At 35.9% G+C, this 22672-nt stretch overlaps 1 protein-coding gene across 2 annotated transcripts in view; it reads left to right on the forward strand.

Annotated features, from left to right (window-relative positions):
• Window positions 1-22672, forward strand: part of LOC121405689 (protein henna-like) — a 32567-nt gene extending 9895 nt beyond the window's left edge. The window contains exons 4-14 of one of the 2 annotated variants that reach the window (XM_041596589.1): window positions 2714-2716; window positions 4288-4376; window positions 5273-5340; window positions 6021-6217; window positions 8081-8216; window positions 10788-10857; window positions 12226-12282; window positions 13333-13428; window positions 16977-17110; window positions 17749-17864; window positions 19127-22672. In XM_041596589.1, the coding sequence (XP_041452523.1) occupies window positions 2714-2716; window positions 4288-4376; window positions 5273-5340; window positions 6021-6217; window positions 8081-8216; window positions 10788-10857; window positions 12226-12282; window positions 13333-13428; window positions 16977-17110; window positions 17749-17864; window positions 19127-19170 (1010 nt within the window). In that variant the 3' untranslated portion in view covers window positions 19171-22672. The remainder of the gene's footprint in view (window positions 1-2713; window positions 2717-4287; window positions 4377-5272; window positions 5341-6020; window positions 6218-8080; window positions 8217-10787; window positions 10858-12225; window positions 12283-13332; window positions 13429-16976; window positions 17111-17748; window positions 17865-19126) is intronic. The other variant, XM_041596590.1, reaches the window with a different exon arrangement.

The following is a 22672-nucleotide window of genomic DNA, read 5'->3' on the forward strand; positions in this document are numbered from 1 at the left end:
AATGGATTTTCAGCCTACAACACTCCCGTTATCATTTTGGGCATGTCGTTTCTGAAATCAAATTAATTTTCTTTTTTTGAGAAATCTTTCTTAAATTGAACAAGTATAGATCAGGCTACCTGCACATTTTGCAAGCTACAAAACCATACTTATTTAAAGTCAAAGAATCTTAACGGTATTGTCTGGATTTGTTTGCTCGCGTTATCACAGATACTTCAGTTTCATTTACACAAGATAACATCTGCCATTGATAGGCTTTGTATTACATGCTAATCTACAGCCAATTCTCTATCTTAATTCGTCCAGAGTTTATTTAAAGTATTTGCAGTTGAGAGGTCAGATTTTGTCCACAGATTGGCATCATCGATTTAAATAATAAGAAAATAGATTGCTAGACGAAATAGCTTTTCTCTTCATGGTCTGAATTCATAAAGGAAATTTTGAAAACCATCGGTTGAACCTGTGGTTTATGCAGATACCCTGTCTAAATTACACTTTTTAGTATTCACCACGTATAGTAAAAAAAATCCAATGCTGATGTGCGCTTTTGTCACAGTGCACCAATTGACACCTGTTGTCATGGTTATTCATGTTTTGAATTAATGAGTCCATTGTGAAAACAGTGGACCCTTGCATAAAATAGCATACATAACCATGACAACAGGCGTCAATTTGGTTCACTTCAATGACAAAAGTGCACATCAACATTGGATTTTGTACTGTATGTGCAGTAAATAGCCTACAATGTAAGCATGATTTATAAAATCTGCTTAAACCATTTGTTCAAACACTGGTTTTCCACCTTTGTGAATTTAGGTCTATATGTCCCGCTTCTGTCCAGATGTATGTATCATGATTCATAATTTATACTCTTTAGATGAGTGCACATCCTAAACTTTATAAAGCCTATTTCAAGTTTTGACAATATACAGGTCTAAACTTTTAATAAATAGGATTTAAAGGAAGAAATGAGTTTTCACTTTCTTTCGTTTTCATAGAAGAAGAAATAATTTTTGACTTTCTTTTATATTCATTACGCAAGAGGAAGGTCAAACTACCAAAAAAATTATACTTTTATATGAACTATTTTGACCCTTGCTGCCTTATAACCTGACCCAGAGTATCGTTCTCTAGTTTAGTCTTGGATTCATACCCATTTACGTTCCCCATTTGTCCGGCTCAGTGTTCCTGAAGCAATCATGACTAAGGCTACAGCCAAAAAATTGCTTCAGGTCAACCTTGCCATGTAGGGATTTGAATATGAATGCATAGTCAGCTTTATATGAATAAAAAGATGACCATGACGCTTTAACATGATTTACTTGCTTTTAAAGTTATTTTTCAAGGGCCCTGCGTTGCCTCTTAAAATAGGATTAATGCTTGATGTGCTTTGCATGTACATGTGCATGTACATGTAGATAGAAATAATGCTTAGATGTATCACTTCGTTCTTATTCTGGATGTTTATGTTAACGTTCCATTCTGCAATCTCTGGATCAAGTCTAGATTGCCACCGTACCCCTTGCCTTCTCCTGCCCCACCCCCCCATCACCCTAATCCCCTTTACTTACCCCCTCTTGTCTCAATCTGTGCTGGCCTCTTTCTTTTATGAGGCAACTACAGTGTATCTACTTAAGGTACAATATATGTGTAGTCAATGTTAGATAGATGCATCCCCCATTTCTGCCACCCCCCTCCATTTGTTCCCCTGCCATCTCTGGTTGCCCACCTAAATTGCCTTCTTCATCTGTTATCCCCCCCCCCCGCCCCCGCCCCTTTTCTCAATCCATAATACTGAATTTGTTCCTCTTCGCTCTATATCTCTTGCAACTACATTGTACAACAACTGGAAATGTATGAATCAATGATACACGCTATAATTCAACAACATTTTTGACAAGGACATAAAATAGATGGATCTATCTTCTCCAGGTGATGGAAAATATTAAGTGTCTGTGTCGGGTTTCGGAGGCTTCTTTGTGGCCCAGGTCAGGAAAATTCTGAACTGAAGCCTGTGCCAGACATACATGTACATGTTTATTCTACCATCTCATGAAGACAAGTTTTTCCCATCACACTTTAAATAATAATAATAATATAGGGTATTTATATTGCGCACATATCCACCTTGTTAGGTGCTCAAGGCGTTCCTACATTACCCGGCTAAGGTAGGCATCCACAGCGCACACAGCTTCTCGAGGAATTACTTCCTACCGGTACCCATTTACCTCACCTGGGTTGAGTGCAGCACATTGTGGATCAGTTTCTTGCTGAAGGAAATAACACCATGGCTGGGATTCGAACCCACGACCCTCTGTTTCAAAGTCTGTGGACTAATCCACTGGGCCACAACGCTCCAAATACATTGTACAAACTTGTAGCAATTTCAAATTGATTGATTCATAATTTTCCAGTTGTTGAACTCTGTCAGCACAAATCTTCACTCCATTACCTTGCATACAGTACTTACAGTAATATTAATTTGCTTGTCCTCACCTCCATATTCCTTTTGTTGTTTAATTTCCAAGTTAACTTGTACAAAAAATTGATTCATATTTTGTTAATTGTTTTCCCATACCATCACACACCCACCCAAACATCCAAAATGTCCATTGCATCGCAACAATTGCTTCGCCTCGCATGATGTGAATATATATGTGAACACCTTGCGCCATTCCATGTGCATTGGTGGATCCATGCATCACATCGATAGAGAGTAAGTTTTTTTTCAACATGATAAAGTAGCCTAAAGTCAAAACTGTTATTCAAAGAAAGTGCATGCACTCCCCCTCCCCCCCCCCTCACTTTCAAACATCTGGGACTCGTTGCAGAAAGAGTTGCGATCAAACGCAACTCAAAAAATCTTGCCCAACTTGATTTTCAGTCAATGAAAGCACCTGTATTCGGGACTTGTGTTTAAACGCAACTCTTTCTGCAACAGGCCCTTGTTCAGGGTATTTTCTGCTTCTCGGCCAGAGCCACATAAAATTTCAGAGGGAGCGGGCATATTTACATGTAGCTCTTTCTGGGACACGCCCTTCACCTCTTTGGATGGTTTGTTCCCCAAAAAGAAAAAAAAATGAATAAATAACAAAATAATAGTAACTACATGTATTATGATGATGATCGATAATTGATGAAAAATAAATGAAGATAGATAAAGATTCTGTCGGACTTTCAAAATATAATTGTTAAATGTAAATGGTTCAGAAACTCACTAACCACAGGCAGTATTTTAGAATTTAAGTTTGGTATTTTTCTAGAAATACATGTGAGGGAATACATGTATTTTTACTTTTTTCACTGGAATTCCAAAATCTTTCTCAGCTCCAATCAATTTCATGAACTTTGAATCGTATCTACATGGAATGCATTGTATTACACGTACCAACATTGCATGTACATTTAATTCCGTTTGAATGTGAATTAGAGCCATTAGAGTCTTGCCCTAGAAGTTCTAGTATTGTAGAGTTGTTTTTCTGCATCCTTGCACAGCTAGAATAAAGACAAATTCTAGTACTAAAGTTAATCCTAACATGTATGCCTGATGTACATTTCTGTTAGAAAGAATAGGTAAATAAAATGTGACCAGTCACCCCAAAACCAACAATAAGCCTTCGGGAAAGGTTTTCTGTAAAAAGCCAAAAGGAATATAATTTTTAAAGGAATGATTAAAAAATAAACTTATTTGAAAGAGGAATTCTCCAAACTGTCATTTGAAATTGTGAAGTTGAAAAAGACATTTTTGGACTTTGATTTTTTTTAACCGAGAATGCACGGTGTGCACATCTCATACTTGAGCAAACCCCGAACGTCAAACCTGGCTTTCTCCTTACATTTCGAAGCTCTTGCTCGCAGAATATTCTTCTGCATTCACTCAAGTACTTGGGGTCGTCGTTGATCGATTTTGAAAGGTTTTCATTTTTAAGCTTATGATCTGCTTTTTCAAGCTCAATGAAAATATAAAAAGGTGATTTGTTGGTTTTGGGGTAGCGGGTTACAATGTTATATTTAAAAACGCAATAGAGTTATGTGTTTTGCTTTTTAATTAATTAGATTTGATAATAACACTGCACATCAATACAATGGCATTCACGTACATATACGGTATGTGACTTTAATATACTGTGCATTAATACAACGACAAAGTGCAAGATAATGCTTTGTTTGCGAACACATTGTATGTGTAACGCTTTTTATATGTATCTGGAAATGTAATTGGAAAATGTTTATGTATGTTGGAATTAAATTGTCAATACGACATTATCAAATCATTGTTTATTTTAGTCCCATGGTTTCCAAGAAAGATCAAAGATTTGGATGAGTTTGCCAATCATATCTTGAACGCTGGAGGAGACTTGGAATCTGATCATCCAGTGAGTATTATTTAATTTTATTCAATTCTTTATTCATTCAAATTCAGATACATAAAAAAAAATGTACCCTGTACACCTCAAACAATTAGAAATGCATAAATAATTCAGAGTAAAACATATTATGATTGAATAAAACATTGCCTTGATTAAATATTATCATGCAATGAAAGAAAACTTGAGAAAAAGCAAGGAGGTTTAATTATCAAAAAGACAAAACATGTAAAAGAGGGAGAACAAATAATTACAGTCTGTAGTACTTGGACAAGAGGGACCTTTCAAGACATCTTTAGAATAAATTTTGATTTGTGTATGAGCATGTGTTATGTGGGATGGAATTCCAAACAGTGAGAGAACTAAAGCGAAATTTTTTTTTGGTGAAGGTTGAGGAAACTTTAAATACCGGTGAATGAATTATAGTATTATTACAATAATATGCTGGTCATGGTAGAGGTGGGTGCAATATATGCACTTCCCTATATATTTTGAGAATGAATCAAAATTATCAATATGTTCAGGAGAGCTTAATCCTCATAATGGAGTATTTTTATTCTTGTCACTCCGGGGGGGGGGGGGGGTGCATTATTTCAGCCATGGAAATGAAATGTCTGTCGTTAATAAAAGTTCAAATGATCACACATTTATGACTTATAGCTGAAAATATATTTTTATTGACTTCGTCCATGAAATTACAATTTTTTAGCACTTTGGGTCTGACATGTACAGTACTGACATACATAATGTTGGTTAATTTCCTAACAGCATATCTGGGTATCGCAAAGTTGGTGTAAAAAAATGGGCTGAGACCTGAAAGTAAATGTCAGCGAGTGACGTGATGAAAAGTATTATGATTAAGAAGATGGACAAATCATTATCTATTTATTTTGTTCACTTTCCAGGGCTTTACTGATCCAGTGTACAGAGAACGCAGAAAGTATTTTGCTGACATTGCTTACAAGTACCGTTAGTAAGTAGAGGTTTATTGCGCATTTTACATGTACTGTATATACATGTACATTGTACATTGACAAAGTAAAGTCATATATTGTCATGTATTGATTGGTAGTAAAGTAGTAATAATATTGACAAAAATATGCCAATGATTGGAGTGTCACAAGAATCATGAGTACCATCATCATCAACACCACTCATACATGTATCATTTTCACCAATGTCATCAGCATCATCTTTCATAATAATCATCGTCATCATCATCATTATTGTCATATCCATCAGTATCCATTGGCGGCGGAAGCCAAAAAATGTAGGGGGGGGTCCACCCGAATTTTATTATGGACACAGGTAAAAAAAATTGACAAGCCAAAAAAAAAGGTTATCAACTAAAAATTAGGGGGAGATCCCCACCCTTCCACCCCCCCCCCCGCTTCCGCCGCCTATGTCAGTATCATCATTGTCATATTCTTCATCATTATCATCATCATGTACATCTTCATTACCTTTGTCTGCATCATCATCTGCAATAATCTCAATACTGTATGCATCTTCCTGTTATGATACACTGGCAGATTTCATAATTAGACAAAAATACAATACTCATGCACATTATGCAATGTAAACTAAATGCTCGTAGTCTTTTTGTGGACCTTTTGTCCTTAATTGCTGTTTTCACCCAACCTCTCTTCCCAGCGGCAACCCCATTCCCCGCGTGACCTACACGGACGTTGAGATCAAGACCTGGAACACCATCTTCACCCAGCTGACGAACCTGTTCAAGACCCATGCGTGCCAGGAATTCAACTATGTCTTCCCGTTGCTCATGGAGAACTGTGGCTATCAACCCAATAATATCCCGCAGTTGGAGGATGTCTCCAACTTTCTCAAGGGTAAGATCTTGGGTTACTCTTCGTAATTCCGAATCGTAAATTGCCTATACCTCGATGTTCGTTAATCCGAAAATTTGTGGCGTTATTCCGAAGGTTCAATAATCTGAAAACGAAATAAGGTTCGATGTTTCGAAGGGTTGTTAGTCCGAAAATGAAATAAGGTTCGTTGTTGAGAAGGTCCATTTATCCGAAAACAAAATAAGGTTCATTGTTCCGAAGGTTCGTTAGTCCGAAAACGAAATAAGGTCCGTTAATCATTACGTTTTCAGACTAACGAACCTTCGGAATTACGAACCTCATTTCGTTTTCGGATTAACGAACCTTCTGAATTGCGAACCTCACTTTGTTTTTGGACTAACGAACCTTCGGAACTACGAACCATTACGATCCTTCGTAAATACGAACCTTCGGAATAATGAACCTTCGGAATATCCAAAGTTATTCCAAACCTTCGGAATTACGAATGTATGCGAGATCTTGTGTATGGTAGATGTATATTGTCTTCTTTGTTAGTGTGGCCATTTTTCACAAAAGTTTTCCTTTTTTGTCTTTTTTGTCTTTAGACTGTCCTGGAATTGCCCTGTATCCTGCATTAGGTCTTTTGTCCTCCAGGGACTTCCTAGTTGATCTGGCCTTGTCTTTCATGTTACTGTGGCCCATAGGGTTTCACAAACTTTTTATCAATGACAAACATCAAACTTCAAGCAATTAGGTGCCATTTTTCCATGAGCATATATGGTTAATAAAACTGAAATGTATTCAATTCACCTTGTGCCCTGTAGCAGTTCTACTGCCTTCCAGACTTCCTAGCTGGTCTTGCCTTTGTATATCGTCCACAGTACTGTGGCCCTCCTTCATGAATGGTAGTACCAATCACAAACATTGACATTTCTTGAGAGTGACCTGCTCTCAACTAATTAGATGCCAATGTTGCAGGAGCATGATGATCAATAAAAAAAGGTGTATTCAATGTTTCTGTAGATTGTACTGGATTCACCTTGTGCCCTGTAGCAGGTCTACAGCTTTCCAGAGACTTTCTAGCTCGACTAGCCTTGTTTTATCGTCCACAGTACTGTGGCCCTCCGTTATGAATGGTACATCTATTACCGATCGCAAACATTGAAATTTCTTGAGAGTGACCTGCTCTCAACTAATTAGATGCCAGTGTTTCAGGAGCACGATGTTAAATTAAAACAAAATGTATTTAATCTTTCTGTTTCTGTAGATTGTACTGGATTCACCCCGCATCCTGTAGCAGGTCTACTGTCCTCCAGAGACTTCCTAGCTAGCCTGGCTTTCCGTATTGTCCTTAAGTACTGTGGGTCTGATCATGAATGGTATTACCAATCACAAACATTGAATTTCTTTGAAGTAACCTGCTCTCAACTAATTAGATGCCAATGTTTCAGGAGCATGATGATAAATAAAAAAGGTGTATTCGATCTTTCTGCTTCTGTAGATTGTACTGGATTCACCCCACATCCTGTAGCAGGTCTTCTGTCATCCAGAGACTTCCTAGCTGGTCTTGCCTTGTTTTATCATCCACAGTAATGCGGCCCTCCTTCATGAATGGTATAACCAATCACAAACATTGAATGTTTTGAGAGTGACCTGCTGTCAACCAATGAGATGCCAATGTTTCAGGTGCATATGATTAGTAAAACCAATATCCAAAATGTTTTCTTTTTTTTCTTTAGACTGTACGGGATTCACCTTGCGCCCTGTAACAGGTCTTCTGTCCTCCAGAGGCTTCCTAGCTGGTCCCGCTATCTGTTTCCTTCTCGGTATTGTGGGTCTTGTTAATGATAATTGTATATAACATGCAATTTATAAAATCAAAATGTATTCTCTTGTTTTCTATAGACTGTACGGGATTCACCTTGCGCCCTGTAGCAGGTCTTCTGTCCTCCAGAGACTTCCTAGCTGGTCTGGCCTTCCGTGTCTTCCACAGCACCCAGTATATCAGGCATCCTAGCAAGCCTATGTACACCCCAGAACCGTAAGTACTGTGACCATGTTCTATATGAAAGATGCCAATTTGTGTTTCAAAAAATATTTTTGCAAGTTGCATCACTCTGTTTTGTGATATCTATCATTTGTGTCAGTCCTGACAAAATGGCCGACCATAGTGTACTCAACACTATGGCTAATTAAGTCACATTGTTTCCCATTTTAACCCTAATTCTCCCGGGGGGGGGGCCATAATGGCCCCCCCTCAACAATTTTCGTGATATATCTGCTGCGCGAAATTTTTTCACCTCGCAGCTCACTGACTTTTTACATTCAAGTCTCGCGCAGACCAAAGTTGTGAAGCCCGGGTACGCGGTTACGACATTACGCAACATTATGCAAGTGCATGTCAGACCCAAAATTGCTCATAAACGTGATTTCATGTACAAATCCAATGCAAATTGCGTATTTAGCCAAAATTCATAAATGTATCATTTCTACTTTTACTGATTAAACTTAATTAATTTTGCCTTGTTTATGATCAGAATTATGTCTGGAACAATTTCCATTGAAAAAACAATAAAAAACAAAAAGTAAAAAAACAAAGAAAAACATAAGAAATTCATAAAACAATAAAATACATAAGAAATTTATTTCCAAACCAAAGTTTTTTTGAATTACGATTGTTAAGAATGCTACAAAGAAAATTTTTACCAAAAATTAGCATTCTAGGAGCTTTATTTAGTGAATTAGAGCAAAAAGTATGATTTATGCATAAATTAGCATAATTAATTCATATAAAATAAAATCTCATTATTTTGGAAAATTTTACTATACAGCCTTGTAGATTACATCGCACACTACCAGTGTGCAAATTTTTGTGTCGCTCGCGCGATCGGCGGCCGAGATCTTAAGGGGGGGCCATAATGGCCCCCCCCAGGAATGACAAGAATCAAAATACCCCAGGAGATTTAGGGTTAACCCCTTGGATGCTGAATTCCCATGGATTTTGTACAGGTGCTACTCGGTTCTCATAGCCTAAGGGTTAGGTGATTACAAAGTTTGGTTTGGCACTTCAGTTTTCCTGGGGTTTCACTTATAGTTCTACTGATTAACATGTAGTCTTCCCTGTGGCATTAACCTGTATGTTTTGATCAACTGATGATAAGAAATATGCAACATTTATGCAGCGCTTATAAATTCCAGTAGTGGTAAGGATCTCAAAATGACTTTTTACATAATCCAATATAATGACCACCCAAGTGTCTGTTTATATGAATAAAAAATATGTGCCGAAGGATTCTGGAAGAAATTGTGCAATTGCTGTGAAATAAGCAAAATAAGCACGGATTCGGGCACTTCTGTCAGGACTTTATTCCAGCAATATATTATACACTGTCCCACGTGTGCCTATCTGTGTTGGCGATCTTCAGCGTGATTATTTTTCAGCTTAGATTTTAAGATTTTAGGATTTCACAAAGTGCAGTTTATGTCACTCTACCCGATGTAGACCGACGATGATATAGTAATACTTAACCTTGGTTTTACAGACTTTCTCACAAATTCAGTATTTAACTGCAGCTACTGTAATTTAGCTCTAATTAATACAATGTTTCTAAACACTGCATTCTGTTACCCCGATTTTGATTCAATTCAATTTCACTTTCATTGTTTAACCATCAAATGCAAAAACAGTGCAAACAAGTTGACAACAAAATTCAGGGAAAATACAATGGTGGTAAGGTGACCCCAGAGAAGGAAGTCTTTTAACCTTTTGAACCCTAAATTATTAGGGGCGGTGGTGACCTATACCCTGAATTATTTGCACATATCGACCATATTCACAAACTCCATGATCCGAGACCCAACGGCATCTTCCCCGCTAGTACCCGGACCGAGCCGACTGGAGTCGTTTACCTTCCCTTAGACCTAGTCTACAAACAGAAATATCAACTTTAGTGTCTTTTTGGGGCTCAAAAGGGTTTTTACCAAAGTCAGATATATCAGTTGCTTCCCATAGTAAGCACCTGACTCGCCGTGCCTTACACCGTGTATCACTGCACATACAACACGAGCAACACAGAAAAGTGGCATATTTTGGCCATTTTTTATGAGAAAACTTCTGAAACCATTGCCAATCATGACTGACATTATCAACCAAATATTCCTACATGCTTTGCTACACGTACTAGAAAGATGACGTCATTTTAAAAAGATCACCTGCCATTCTGAAGTCATGTGGTATTCCGGCCTATAGGGTTCAAAGGGTTAAATTGGGCTTGCAGGAACAAAAATATCAACAATGATAAAAAATACAGACTTAACTATCTATAAAAACCTCTTATAAACTCTTATAAATAACACACTCATGCAGCCTCATGGCTTTAACATGGCTATCCTAATCAGGTGCTCGAGCATTCAAGGAATTCCTTCCTATTAGGTACCGATATACTACACCTGGATGGAGAGTGGCATATGTAGATAAATATCTTGAAAAAGTCTGGAGACTTATCCACCGAGCCATGACACCTCTACAAATGAATGTGTACTTAAAGATGATTTTAATCTGACAATATCACTGATTTAGTTTTGAATAAAACCTTTCTCTTGCTTTTTTCAGAGATGTCTGCCATGAGCTTCTCGGACATGTCCCTCTCTTTGCCGATCCTAAGTTTGCCCAGTTCTCACAGGTAAATACATCAATAGCATTGGTGAACTATTTCTGTGCTTTCCCTTAACCCCATGTGTGCTGCATGGCTTTAGCAGCGAACACCTTTTGTGGAAAGGAGAACAGTAAATTTGGAGCTGAATATTTTGAATCAGATTGTTGTGAATGAAACTTGTAGAATGCTTTATGGAATTTCTAATCATACCAAATTTGCTTTGAATATTATTAGTATCCTCAAGTGTACAAAATCTATTTCTGAACCATTGGGTTTTGTCATTGAAAAGATCAAACTTTTATTTAGTTATCATGTCAGTGGCAAGATTTCTGTGTATTCTCTTGCACTGGACAAGCTTTCCATTGTTACAACATCTTTGATAATCTGACTAGAAAACCTTATACAATAATGAAAGTTCAATGTTACCTGGCCCCATTGCCCTAGTTGATAAAAGCGTTTCTTTGACAAGGGCTATGTGAGTCATAGCTCCAAACAATGGACCTGAAATTGGGTATTTAATCACAAGGGGGGGGGGGTATTGATTTTGTCTCTCTCTTTCTTTCAATTGACTTTCTGTGTATGTGTGGTTATGTCATGAGGATGTATTGATTCTTAGTAGGATATTTTTTTCTGGCAGAATGAAAAGAAACCATCATGTCTTCTTCCAGTGTGCATGTGTAATGAAGAATACATGAAGAGGATCAACAAATTTAGAAGTCATGAACTATCCAATGAGTTTTCTATAGTTTATTAATGCCTGAGAGTGCACTGTCCAACAGGCAAGACTTTGATTATTTATTTCTTGAAATGATCCCCATTTGATTGTTTCTTAACACGTTTTGAAAATGATTTTCACCAACATATTCTTGTGTTTTTCGGCTCAGAACCAACTAGTCAGTGAAGTCTACTGACGAAACTTTTCACCAAACACTCACCTGCCTGTTGGTATAAGTGGAGATGATATGATTTAGTATATGTGTTTACTATTCCATTTCATAATTATTTAACCCTAACTTACCGGGGGAGGGGGGGGGGGCTTGTCAGTCCCCAGACTTTAAGCTTACAAAATCATCCTGCGGGTGTTTCACAAAGATTTAAGTATGACTTAGAGTCGCACTTAAATACCGAGCTGTGTATTTTGAAAGGCTTGACTGCATTGGTCAGGTCGTGTTATGAGGACGTGCACTAATGCGTATCTATCAAAGATCATGCATTGCATATCATGTATGCATCGGCATTTAAGTGCGACTTAAGTCATACTTAAATCTTTTTAAGTTTGGGTTAAAGACCAGTGTGGCCCCACATTTTATTTTGTAAAAAACAGTCAAAGGTATACATTTGCAGAAAAAAAAAATATGTTTTCTGACAATTTTTTTTTTATTATTTATCTTATAGGAGATTGGTCTTCTGTCCCTTGGAGCTCCAGATGAATACATTCAGAAACTTGCCACGGTAAGTTTTCTTTTTTGTTTTTCTTTTCATCGTATAGCTATTTATTGTTCACCATTAAACTAAAGATCCACCCTGACATCAAGCTGGCTTTAAGAAGACCCCCCCCCCCAAAAAAAAAGAAAATAGATTGAGAAGGGGTTAGCAAAAACCCACAAAAGAATAACGCAAGTGTTCATGTCACCATAGAAATACAACATACACTGTGCATGAAGCACTGAAGGAGGCACATTGATCATTTGTCGAGCAGTATAAAAAAGTATACAAGGAGTGCATGGACAATGCAAATCATTTTGCGTTGCACTGTGAAAAGTACTCCTAGGGTGATGAATCTTGGATGTTCATAGTTGTTTTTTTTGTTTTGCATCACATGCATTCATCATATGAAATCACAACAAATTACTTCAGTTAAGGGACAAGTCCACCCGAACAAAAAGATGATTTGAAGCAAATGAGTAAAATCCAACAAGCATAAACACTGAAAATTTCATCAAAATCGGATGTGAAATAAGAAAGTTTTGAAATTTTATTTTGAAATTTTATTTAATTTCACAAAACAGTGATATGCACATCTTGGTTATAATGCAAATGAGGCAACTGATGACATCATCCACTGACTGTTTATTTTGTATTTCATTAAATTGAATATTCTACTTTTGTCCTCACTGTCATGTGAAAGGAGTTTTATTCCGGCCTAGATATGTGTAATTACTACTTTTTTAACATTTTGTGGCTCAGTGAAGTTGGTCATTATTGTCAAATTGTTTTAAAAATTTAAATATTGTATAAATCAATCAAAAAACAAGAAAAATAGTGAGTGAGGGACACAATTGACTATCTCATTTGCATGTCACTGTTTGATGCATACATGTATAACTATTTTGTGAAAAATAAGCGAAACTTCAAAATGTCATTTTTATTTTACCTTTAAAGATTAAATGAGGATATTTCTTTTTTTTTCAATTCTGTAATGATATGTAATTCTTAATGAAACAAGTTCACTTTTCATGATATGAATTAATTACGTGATCAATTTTTTTTGTATTAATACAGTGTTATTGGTTCACCGTTGAGTTCGGACTGTGCAGACAGAATGGTCAAGTGAAAGCTTATGGAGCGGGACTACTCTCTTCGTTTGGAGAACTGAAGGTATGTCATGTATGAACAAAAGGATGAGTAATATTAAATAGGTTCATTATTGCGGATTGAAATAATCGCTAGAGGGTATTCATTTGTCTCGCAATCTACAATGCTCAACAAGGAAATTCGTGATCACTCTCGCAAAAAGTTTTCACTAGCTTACAAGTTCACGAGCTTTCGAGTGCCGCTGAGATGAGTAGATAGGCAAGTTGCATGATATATGTGAAAGTGATTCAATAAATGATGGACAAACTTACATGTACACCACAGCTATGTTTGACCTATTCTGTGGTATTTTGACGGCCATGGTTTGGCTGAACCAGGGTTAGATTAGAGCACGCTTTTATTGAGTGCCAACTGTCAACTCATTCACTAATTAACATTATGTTTCGAGTTTATGTTTCAAGTTTATTTCATTTTTCAACTCAATACAAGATAAGAAATAATTGCACATGTATAAAATGATAACCATACAAATCAATACAAATGATATATACATTGCAAACAATATGACTATACAAGAAAAGTAAATAAATTTTTACGGTGAACACTATATAACGTGATAATCATATTAATCAATAACAATATATACAATGGAAGTAGAACAAAGTGTATGCCATTCTCGATGAAAAAAGAAAAAAAAAATTGCAAGGCTACCTTTATAACTTTTTTTTCAATAAATAAGGTTGAGTAAATGGAGGGATCCACTAGAAAGCAGGGCTTGTTGGGTGTGGACCCCTCAGAGAATTAATCAAAGATTTGTAAGTACAGGTATAAACGAAAATGAGAGAGAGAGAGAGAGAAAAGAAAGGTTGATGTGATGGTAGATGAAGAAATGCCGAGATAATGGATGAATAATTGTGGCCCAGTGGATTAGTCTTCGGACTTTGAAACAGAGGGTCGTGGAATTGAATCCCAGCCATGGCGTAATTTCCTTCAGCAAGAAATTTGTCCACGTTGTGCTGCACTCGACCCAGGTGAGGTAAGTGGGTACCTGGCAGGAATTTATTCCTTGAAATGCCACCGCGCTGTAAAAGGCTGCGGGGCTAAAGCCAGGGTAATAATATCCAATGAAGCGCATAGGGACGCATTTGGCAGTGATATGCGCTATATAAGCATGTTGGTATTATTATAATTTAATCAAATAGACAAGGTGGTTGAAAGAGGGAGAGAAGATGGAGTAACCCCCCCAAAAAAGAGTGAAGGGCATAAGACCGATGAAGGAGAGGGAGCGGAAGAGAGCAAGTTAGAGAGACGGTCAGGGAGGGGGAGGGAGGGGGTGGAGAGAAAGAGGAGGGTAAAGGGGATCGGTTATCGACTGTTCAATCGGAATTTGCTTTATATGATTCAAGAATTTGTTTCTTCAGTAGCATTTACGATGTCATTGCTGTCATAATTCTTATCTGGTGGCAAGAGGTTGTCTCAGAATTGAGTCATGATATCGGAAGAATAGGAAATACAAAAATATGAAATTTAATTGATTGATATATTGTGATTGTTATGAATACGGAAGGAATATTGCTTAGCCCAGCATTCTATAGAAGTTTGGTTTAGAATTCTAGTTTAGAAAAGGGTTAAAGCTAAATGAAAGTAGTTGCAATAAAACACTAATTTCATGAGAAAGTCTGTAAAACCAAGGTTAAGTATGACTATATTATCGTGGATCTAGATCTGGTACAGGTACATAAACTGAACTTTGTGAAATCATAAAATCTGACCTGAAATGCGATCACACTGAAGATCGCCAACACAGATAGGCACATGTGGGACAGTGTATTATTATTGCTGGAATAAAGACCTAACGGAAGTGACCGAATCCGCGCTATTTTGCTTATTTCTCAGCAATTACACAATTTCTTCTAGAATCCATTGGCACATATTTTTTATTCATACAAACAGACACTTGGGTGTTTATTATATTAGATTCTGTAAAAAGTCATTTTGAGATCGTTACCAGAACTGGAATTTATCTTTAAAACTAGAATACTGCCCAGAATACCACAGCACCTCACTACAGTTTAAAAATACACTAACATGTAGGTGATATTTAGTCATACATATTGGTTGCATGGGCCTAATTACAACTGGCAGACAAAAGATCTTCATTCAAGCCGACCCATTCTCAATTTTTAAATTTGATATTGCTGATTGACTAAAATGAATGAATATGATTGACAATCTAACACTGATTCTAGGGAGGGTACCCACTGATCTTTTTTTTCCAAATTGGAAAGATCACCACTTTGCAACTATTTTTATACTGGCGGAAGAATTAGGGCCATTGTACTCTCTCTAGTGATGAATTTGATCCTGTCAGATGTAGTCTTCATAAAATTTTAAATGCTGATTTATTCTTAAAATTAGCCGGTCAAGGTACCCTTTTCTGGTCAGATATGGAATGTCAGATATATATCCTATTCACTGGTAGTAAACATTCAACCTTTGAATTTCTTCCTTATTTTTAATGAATTTTTAAAGTCTCACTCTAACACACAAGTCCATGGGGAATTTTTAACGCGCGTAACACCTGCAGGTGATATTTAGTCATACATAGTGTTGATAGCAGTTTCCAGTGATAGTGCCCTCTTTGTTCAGAATTTTACAGGCTTTTCTATCATATAAACTGCTCCCATTTGCCATGTTATACAACATTTGACAGAAAAGGTAACTGAGGATGGGTTGTGGGGATAATGTGCATGTTTGTGGAAGGGTCCTGACTGCTCTAGTTGCAATAATAAAATTTTTAAAGAAATTAGATATTTTTCGCCAATTTAATTGAAACACAGATATACTTTACAAGTACAGGCTCATCTGTGAAGGGAAAAATGAAGGCCCCAAAATGAAGGGGGGGGGGGGAGGAAAATGCATGGGCTCAAAGTGCGATTTTTCGTTATGATAATGTCCCAGATGTTCTTGGGAGGTTTAAAAAGAGGCCCCTTCAAATTCTTATTCAATACAAGTCATGATTAGGCTTGAACAGAATCAGAAAAATTGTGGCCAATTCAAAAAAATCTGTCTACTTTCACTCTACCATATGATCCATAATCTCTTTGACAACGCCTTTTCAATATTGCAAGGTACTACATAACTTTTTAGAAGCACTTACCCGGTCGGACAAGTTAATTTTTAAAAAGTTGGAATATACTTGCCCTAAAATCTATTTCACTTGCCCGAAAAAATCCTTGAAAAAAGTTATACCTCTTCAAAAGAAAGTTTTGCGGTTTTATATTAAAACCATTAACCTCTTTCTCTCTTTTGACATGAACTGATCTTCTTGTTATTGCATTTCGTTTTCCATTGTGATTTTATCTTGCCTTCCATGACCAAAATAAGGGTCAATATCATATCATCGACCCTGATTTTGAATTCTACTGTGAGAATTTTGCTTGCCCAATTCGCGTAAGTAGTTTTGGTCTTTACTTCAAAACACTTTCCAAACTCTAACTTTTACTTGCCCCGAGCAGTGCTTACTGTATGTAGCACCCTGAGTATTGCATATCTTACGTCTACTTTCCATTCAGCTATTCATTTCTTTTTATTGTGTATTTTTCATTCAGTATTGTTTGAGTGACGAGCCCGAGGTTCGACCTTTTGACCCCGAGAAGACCTCGGTCACCGAGTATCCCGTTTGTAAGTTCCAGCCCATATACTACCTGGCGGAGAGTTTTGGAGATGCGAAGGAAAAACTCAGGTAAGGGTCTGATTCTTTACAGAATAATGTACACTTATAGGTAACAAAAATATATATATATGTACATGTAAATGCCAATATCCCTTGATAATTTTGATAGATTTTCACATTTTAACATTTTCTGAGCTAAAAGTGAGGGGCTGACCATGCAAAAAATTACAAACAGATGGTAATTATTTCATTTTTGTACCCAGTTTTGGAACCGCGGAAGGGGGGGGGGGGGCTGAGTAGGCTTCAGCCCCTCCCCCTTCCTTGGCCCCTAGGTTTTAGTTATGCTTTCAAATTCGCATTGCTTTATAAACCCAAGAAATGTAGTAATAATGGAGAAAAGGATAGTCATGCATACACACATTTTTATTATTCTCCTGGTAGCTTGAAATTGAGGAATTGGGTCATTTGAACCATGTTTATTTACCATTCACATAAAATGTGTTTTTTTTGAGAGAGAGAGATTAATCCATTGTCATGGCAACTGACATTATGGCATACACTACAAATAGTTTCCTATCTTCAGTCATAATTTGCACAATCGGTCTGGTCATCCAGTCTACTATTTTGACATTTGCCCTCTTTATCTTCTGCGACTACGCGAGTTGGGAGGAACGTGCTTTTTAAAAACCTATTATATGTTTATGTAGAACCTGGGCGAAGAAGATTGAACGACCTTTCAGCGTTCGCTACAACGCCTACACCCAGTCTGTGGAGGTGCTTGATCAGAAAGAATCCCTCAAAGATATGATCACCGGCATTAAAGGTAATTGTAAGAAATATTTATATTAAATTGGATGGCTCAGAATGGAATACCAGAAAAATTCTGAGAGTGTGGGCAAATATTCCAAATATTTCTGGTATTCCATGAAATAAAGCCATCCAATATTATTACTATCATCAATCCCATCCAGCCCCCCCCCCCAAAAAAAAAGACGGAGAAATCTGACTGAACATGTCATATCACTTGTCACATGGCATCATCACTTCGTAAGATCAAATTTGGTTGTTGACGTAGGACTTACATGTAGTTCATGATGACGTCATTGAGTGTCATTGTGCTCTATGCTGCGCATCGCATTGCTTTCATTGTTGTACGTGTTGTATATTTCACACATTTGCGAATGCGCACTAGACTGTTGAATCCGGTCTCATATTCAACAGGAAGTTTTGTACAGGAGCCTATGGGATATTTGTCGGATTTCTGTCCTTTTTGGGATATGCTCTGGTATTGAACGGGCCATTGATGCAGACCAAAATACACTTTATTTCATGTATCGCTAAAAAAAATTATATGAATATTAAGAATAATAACAATAATAGCTTCAATTATTTAGCACTTTTTGCCTGAGGATACAAAGCACTGATATTATTTACATGTACTCCAGCTTTAGCTCGAGCTACCAATTTTCAACGGTGCTCAGTGCATTCGAAAAATTCAACTAGCCTTCAAGTCATTGAATAGACTCTTTCAACTTGCACACTCATGTAATATTCGGAACGATTGCAGTCATTAACTTTGATTATTTGTATACTACCAATCTGTTTATCTGTCTATCTACCTACCTACCTGTCTGTCTGTCCATCCATCCATCCATTCATCTATCTATCTATCAATCACTTTCTATCTATCTATCTATCTAACTAACTTTCTATCTATCTATCTATCTATCTATCTATCAATCTAATCTATCTATCTATCCATACATCCATCTACCTAATTAACATTGATTATTTGTATACTATCAATCTATTTATCTGTCTATCTATCTATCTATTTATCTATTATTTTACCTATCTATTGATCAATCTATCTGTCTATCAATCAACCTATTTATCTATCTGTTAACCGACCTGTCTATCTATTAATATTATTACATATCTCCTTCCATCTGTCTTTTTATCTGTATTTTTACATTTGTACAAATCTATCAATCTATGTACATGAATCTATTATTGTTCTGTACGTAAATCAAACAGAATTTCACTTCAATAGTCAAATTCTGTGCAATGTGTTTTTATTATCAGGTGAACTGAGCATTCTGAATGAGGCTTTGGACAAGATCAATTAGAGAAGGAGGGGTGAGCAAGATATCCTTTTCAGAGGGACCAAATTTCAAATATTCCTACATCTATCTAATACAAGCACAAATTGTAATATGACACAAAATGTATATATACATGTATTTTGTTTTATCTTGATAACATTTGTAATAAGTATTTTTTCATAAGAACAACTTTTGCATTCCCATCAAGATATCCATTGATTTTATGTCATGAAAAGTTTATGTTTGACGTCAATCATTCCTTGTTTTATATTTTGGCCTGAAATAGTAATGTAATGCCTCGATCAATCAATTCAATTGGTAGAGGTTAGGTTGTAACATTCATTATTTTAACATTCATTGGTTTTTGTTATCAAAGATAGATAATGCTGTCAGTGGTATCCAGGTGGATGAGTATGATTCATTATTTTAGTGGAATAACAAATTAGGTAGTAATGTTCGAATGTCCTCATATTTAATCTCATTTCAATTAAATTTTTAGATGTATGATATTGAAGTGAGTGAGGTAAGATTATACATTAAGTTCATTTTATACAACTTTTTTTCAATGATTCAGTTAATATTCATAAAAAACTGATGAAATTGATTGAATAGGCGGAAATTCAAGTCTACATGAATATATGTCACAAAAAATGGGAATATGGAGTATTCAAATGCTTATTACTGTAGAAAAAGAAAAATGTATGTTTTATCAAATTAGTTATTATACAGACTATATATTTTCCCTTATATATATACTCTAAGGTGTGCTTCAATATTACCTTTCTTTGTTTTGCCATATGTACAGTGTATACATATTTATCTTATATTTTGAAAAATTTCTTTTGAAGTGTTTTGAATCGTGAAATTTACAAAATGCAAGTTAATCGAGAAATATCTTGAGCTGTACATGCATTTCAACTTACATTGCAGTACATTCTTTAAAGATCTGTGGAGAATTGTGACAATCGTGAAATTAACACTCACAGAATCGATGGATTTTCTTTCTCAAACCAGGATTGGTGAAATCCAAAGGTATTTACCTCCAAGGTGGGAAATACTGGGAAAGAAACATGTAAATGCTGGGAAGTACTTTAGGGCCCCTTCTTACAAAGAATTACGATCGATCCAATCAATTAAAACTATGGAATTCCATCATTGTCATAATTTGTTCTACAGGAAATTTGAAAAATGTCCTTTGTAAACAAAGGAGAACATACCAAATCAAGTAATCATTGGGGGATTCCAAGTACGGTGTTGAAATCTGGTGTTGGCGTTGGGACAACACCAGCTACAACACCGTACTTGAAATCACGCTGGTGTTGGGATTGACCTCAGAAAATATGACGTATTTCTGGCAGTTTGTGTTGAGCGCTGGTGTTGAATGTTGTCTGCTGAACCGAGCATTACAGCTGCATTTTATATGTTGACTTTGCTGGCTTTCCATAGTTGAGATTGATCAAATCAATCACAACTCTTTATAAGACGGGCCTCAGATGTACGGGGAGGTATAGGGAAATGCAAGAATATGCTTGGGAAACACCTGGGCAATTATACCTGAAAATATTCAAGGTATATTTCTTAATATTTCTCTGCTTTTGCAACTCTCTTCCCATTTTCCTAAATAAATACCGAGGCAGCATTTGCCAGTATTGATCAACCATATTTCCCACTCCGGCCAACCTTGACTCAAACTATGAATTGAGAATAAAGTGACCAGAAACCAACAATAAGTTCCCTGGGAAGGTTTTCTGTGAATAGCAAAAAAATAGTGATTTGGTCTTCAAAAAGCAAAAAATGAAAAGTTAGCTTATTTGAAAGAATAACTCTTCTTCTTCATACTGTCAAAATATCAAGTTGTACAGTTGTATAGAAAAAAAAAGAGTTTCTTTGACACAAGTTTTTGAAAACCACGTGGAAGTTTCTTCGAATTTGCACGTAGTGCACTCTCATGCTTTAGTGAACCCTGAACTTTCAAACATTGTTTTCTCCTTTTTTGTATGAAGCTGTCGTTAAGCTTTTTCTACATTCAATCAAGTACTTTTGTAGGTTATTGTTGATCAATTTGGGCAAGTTAAATTTCATTTTAAATTTTAGAATATGCTTTTACAATCTCAATAAAAATCTGGAAATTCATTTTGGGGTGACTAGTCACATGTTTTTTTGTCTCATTGGCTTTTTGTCCTAGAGGGTGCACTTCTCCATTATAAAGTAAATCTGGACAAGTCAAATTTTTCTTGCAACCACAGAAATTTGTTTCACATTGGCAAGGTTTAATTTACACTTTATTTGGCTTTGATAAACAAATTCATGTGTTTTTTTTTGTATTGTGGTCTGAAAACAAAAATGACTTGACTTTTGGAAGTCTTTTCAAATGCACACTCGACTGTAAGTATATATAATGTACCTATCCATTGTGATTTTTGTAGTCATGGAAAATTTTGTTCTGCAAAGTGATGAAAATATAAAAGCTCTCGTAATTATTGTGTTCTGTACTCCTAAAAGCAACACAGACACTAGGGTACAGTATTACATTTTGTTTTTAGATGGTATTGTGTGTGGTTATGTCAGGCTGATAATGTACATGTAGTATTGTAGTTTGCAGCTTAATTGTATTATGGTGTGCAGCTGTTTATGATTATCGGCAGCTATAAGTCCTTATTCATTCAAGAGTTTTTAATTCATAGTATCATAATTGTGTATATAGATAAAGTATATACTGCATGAGAATGATATTGCTTTCAATGGAGAATACTTATGGTAGAAGAGTTCAGTTTATTGAGATGAATATACCCAAATTCACCTCTATATGAAAACAATAGTTATGTGTACATGTATGAAAAAGGTTCATCTTCCAATACGAACTTAATTCAGTTTCAATTTCAAATTCGAATTCAATTCCATTTCCCATTCCAGGTTAAAGTTAAAGGAAAATGCAACCCAAAATCTAATATCACAAAGTATCATTGAATATACAGAAAAACCATAGTGAATCAACTTACATTTCTTAGTATGGAGTTCCACCTCTTCAGTGTTGGGCTTCTATATTGCATTCATTTTTTTTGTCTGTATTCTCTCAAATGCGGTAATAATCAACAATGCTCGCATTAAAAGCAAAATAATTCAATATATTCAGTTTTTTATACATGTGAATGTATAATATAACAAATTAATAACTTTTTTTTAAAGTAGGTGACTGGAAATTTTTAGAACCATCTTTTTAATCTAGATGCAGTAGCTTGCAACTTCATTGATATTCATGCCCTGCGTTATTGTGTATTAGCCACGTGAAATATATTGTCACTTGGCTGTTCATTAGATGAATTATCTATCTTTCAGGTATTCGTATAAATTATCCGCCTTTGTATTCATTACAGAATAATTGCACAAATATTGGTATAAAGTTCAAATAAAATATATATATATATATTTTCATATTCTCATATTTTATGGGTTCAATTACAATTTACAGTATAAATGTTTACATCTATATTTTTATATAGTATTCAATATTGTGGATTGAATTTTG

Source organism: Lytechinus variegatus, chromosome 19, assembly GCF_018143015.1.
Source record: "Lytechinus variegatus isolate NC3 chromosome 19, Lvar_3.0, whole genome shotgun sequence".
Lineage (NCBI taxonomy): Eukaryota > Metazoa > Echinodermata > Echinoidea > Temnopleuroida > Toxopneustidae > Lytechinus > Lytechinus variegatus.